We start from the raw sequence: 3,282 nt of genomic DNA, 5'->3' as shown, positions 1-3,282 counted from the left end.
TCCCTTGATAGTAACTACTACTTTTATTTATTGCTTTTGTTGATTTATTTGTTTTAGCATTGATTGTTACTTTGGCTCTTCTGTAGTACAACTTATATTATTTAAGAAAAAGATGCAACTTACAATTCTTTGACAGTGGATGTTACAAAATTCCATAAGATGATCACACCATTTACGGTCCCAGCGGCTATCAAATTATATCCTTCTACTTGCAATATATCAATGCAGTTCACTTCTGAACTGACCGCAGGATTCTAAAGAAGGGAGGAAGCCAACTCATTGACCGTCATGAACACAGTATCTAACCACAATACACACACTGTGTGTACACTCTGTTATCTCCTCATTAACTTAAAATGTCTTAGGATTTTTCAAAAAATTTACTGGAGTAGGGTTGGTATACAGTATTAGATTCATTTCAGATGTACGACATAGTGATTCGACATGAATATGCCTTACAATGTGATCACCATAAATCTGAAAACCATCTGTCATGCAAAGTTCTTATGATGTTATTGACTATATTCCCTGAGCTGTACATTACATCTCCATGACTCATGTTATAGCTGAAATTAAGCGATAGTACATTGAAGTTCATTGCATTATTTTCTCTACTTCTGTGTCTGTTTGTAATGTTCCATAATAAAAGGGAAGAAAATCAAGAAATGAAACTTACAGGAACATCTTGAGACTGGGTTTTCTCAACTATCAGCGAAACATATGGGAAGGGAAGAGCCATACTACTGTTTGTAGTAGACGTTTTCAGACGCACAATATGATTACCATCTTGCAGGACAGGTATAACATCAGGTAGCTCCCATATCACAATGAGACAAATATCATTTTCTTTACCCTTTAATAGAAACCCAATGAGGACATGAGAAACTCAATTAACTGTTTTATTTGGAACTGTTGTAAGGATATAGAGAAAAATAGAACAAGCCAGGATGTATCTGCCACCCAGTTTTGTCAAGTCTTAAGTTCTATCTACCCCTCCCTAATATAATTCCTCTTTTTTTTCCCCTTTCCATAAGTAACTAGTAACCTGAATGAGGTGTTAGATATGAAAGTTTGTATATTTATACATAAATATATACATACATTTTACATGTATGTAAGTAAATCTATATAAGTATTGCTTTCAGGCTTTTAACCATTTTTTTTTTGAAAACCCTAACTTTTATTTTTGAAAGATAGCTGGATAAACTGGCAAACGCCAGTTTTGTTGAAATTTCAAGATGGTATAAAAATGCTTCCAGGATATAGTCAGCATATTCACATTCACTTCAGTTCCATTCGGATGGATTTCAGCTTCCAACAGGCTTTTAACCTTTTAATAAAGTCATCAAGCTGTATGAATTCTTCTTCAACTCTTTTGTTTCACTTAAAATTATATTTCTGAGTCCTGGCCGGAGTTGCTCAGTTGGTTGGAGCATCGTCCCATACACCAGAAGGTCAAGGGTTCAATTTCCAGTCAGGGTTCATACCTGGGTTGGGGTTTGGTCTCAGTAGGGGTGCATACAGGAGGCAAACAATCGATGCTTCTCTCACATCTATGTTTCTCTCTCGCGCCCTCCCTCTCTAAAAATCAATAAAAACATATCCTTGGGTGAGGATTAAAAAATTTATACTTTTGAGATTTTTTACATAAAGCTCTAGTTCATTTATTTTTAACTGCTTTATAGTGTTGTATGAATATACTACAACTGATTTAACCTATTCTCTTAGTAATGGATATTAAGCTTGTTGTCAATTTTTTGCTGCCTGTTTTTATGGACAATTGCTACAGCTTCTAGAACAATTACTGGAGTAGGATTATCAAGTTATAAGAGATGCATGTTATCAACTTTACTAGATATTGCCAAGTGATTTTTCAAGGAGTGTTAATCTTTTCCCACTCCAACTGGAGCAGAGCAGAGTTCTCCTTTCTTCTCATTCTTGCCAACATTTGATTTTACTCGATTATGTAGCCTACCTAATGGGTTTGAAATGGGACATTTAAAAATTAATCTTAGCCCTAGCTGGTTTGGCTCAGTGGATAGAGCATCAGCCTGGGGACTGAAGGGTCCTGGGTTTGATTCCGGTCAAGGGCACATGCCAGGGTTGTGGGCTCAATCCCCAGTAGGGGGCGTGCAGGAGGCAGCCGATCAATGATTCTCTCTCATCATTGATGTTTCTCACTCTCTCTCCCTGAAATCAATAAAAATATTAAAAAATTTAATTGTAAAATACATTAATTATGTCAATCACATTTTCTGAATTAGTGAACTGAACTTTTTATGTGTTTGTGAAACATTTGGCTTTCCTTACCTGTCCTTGGTCCATCTTCATCTTGGGCTGTTTGGTGTTGTTCTGCATTTGTGGGATTTCTTTAGCTACTCTGGTTCCTAATCTTTTCTCACTTACCTGGGATCCAGTGAGTGGTCTTTTCACACTATGTGACTTGTTTTTCACTTTTTAAAGAAAAGAGCTTATTTTTAATATGAAAGCAAGACATTGTTGTGGCATCCCATCTGTGAAAATGTTATAGCTCTCATATTTTCAGGAGTGTTTTTTTTTATGTCCTTTACTTTTCTTTTATTTCCACAAAACTCTGGCATATTTGTGTTGAATTTATTTTAGGCACCTCATATTTTTCTTTGCTATTGTAATGCAATCATTTATTCTGCTTTCTAGGTGGTTATTATTGATGACATGCTATTTAATTTTGAAATGAGGATAAAAGCCACATTTTTAAGGTCGGTCATTTTGCCAGCAGAGCAGGATTTTAAAGGTTGAAAGCAGCTACAGTAAAGTGGAGAGAATATTGGCCTAAGCGTGAAAACAACAGATTTCTAGTCTCAGTTCTAGTGAGAAGTTGAACAGAGCACCTGTCTTCTTTGGGCCTTATTTATAAGCTGAGGAGTTTAGCTAGTTGACAAACAAAAGTCCTTTCTTTTTTTACTTTAATATATATCTGTATTGATTTCAGAGAGGAAGGAAGGAGAGATAGAAACATCAATGATGAGAGAGAATCATTGATCAGCTGCCTCCTACATGGCCCCAAGTGGGGATCGAGCCTGCAACTCAGGCATGTGGCCTGACCTGGAATCGAACTGTGACCTCCTGGTTCACAGATCAATGCTCCAACCACCGAGCAACACAGGCCGGGCAGTCCTTTCATTTTTTTTTTAAAATATATTTTATTGATTTTTACAGAGGAGGAAGGGGGAGAGATAGAGAGCCAGAAACATGGATGAGAGATAAACATCGATCGGCTGCCTCCTGCACACCCCCCACTGG

At 36.7% G+C, this 3,282-nt stretch overlaps 1 protein-coding gene across 1 annotated transcript in view; it reads right to left on the bottom strand.

The window, feature by feature from the left end:
* The window catches only part of WDR64 (WD repeat domain 64), a 56,474-nt gene that overhangs the window by 23,004 nt on the left and 30,188 nt on the right, over positions 1-3,282 (bottom strand). The window contains exons 13-14 of the mRNA XM_006761342.2: positions 677-853; positions 124-254 (exon numbers count right to left, since the gene is read on the bottom strand). Of these exons, the coding sequence (XP_006761405.1) occupies positions 124-254; positions 677-853 (308 nt within the window). The remainder of the gene's footprint in view (positions 1-123; positions 255-676; positions 854-3,282) is intronic.

The sequence above is a fragment of the Myotis davidii genome, unplaced genomic scaffold (genome assembly GCF_000327345.1).
Source record: "Myotis davidii unplaced genomic scaffold, ASM32734v1 scaffold174, whole genome shotgun sequence".
Classification (NCBI taxonomy): domain Eukaryota; kingdom Metazoa; phylum Chordata; class Mammalia; order Chiroptera; family Vespertilionidae; genus Myotis; species Myotis davidii.
This window is presented reverse-complemented; position numbering and strand designations above follow the sequence as displayed.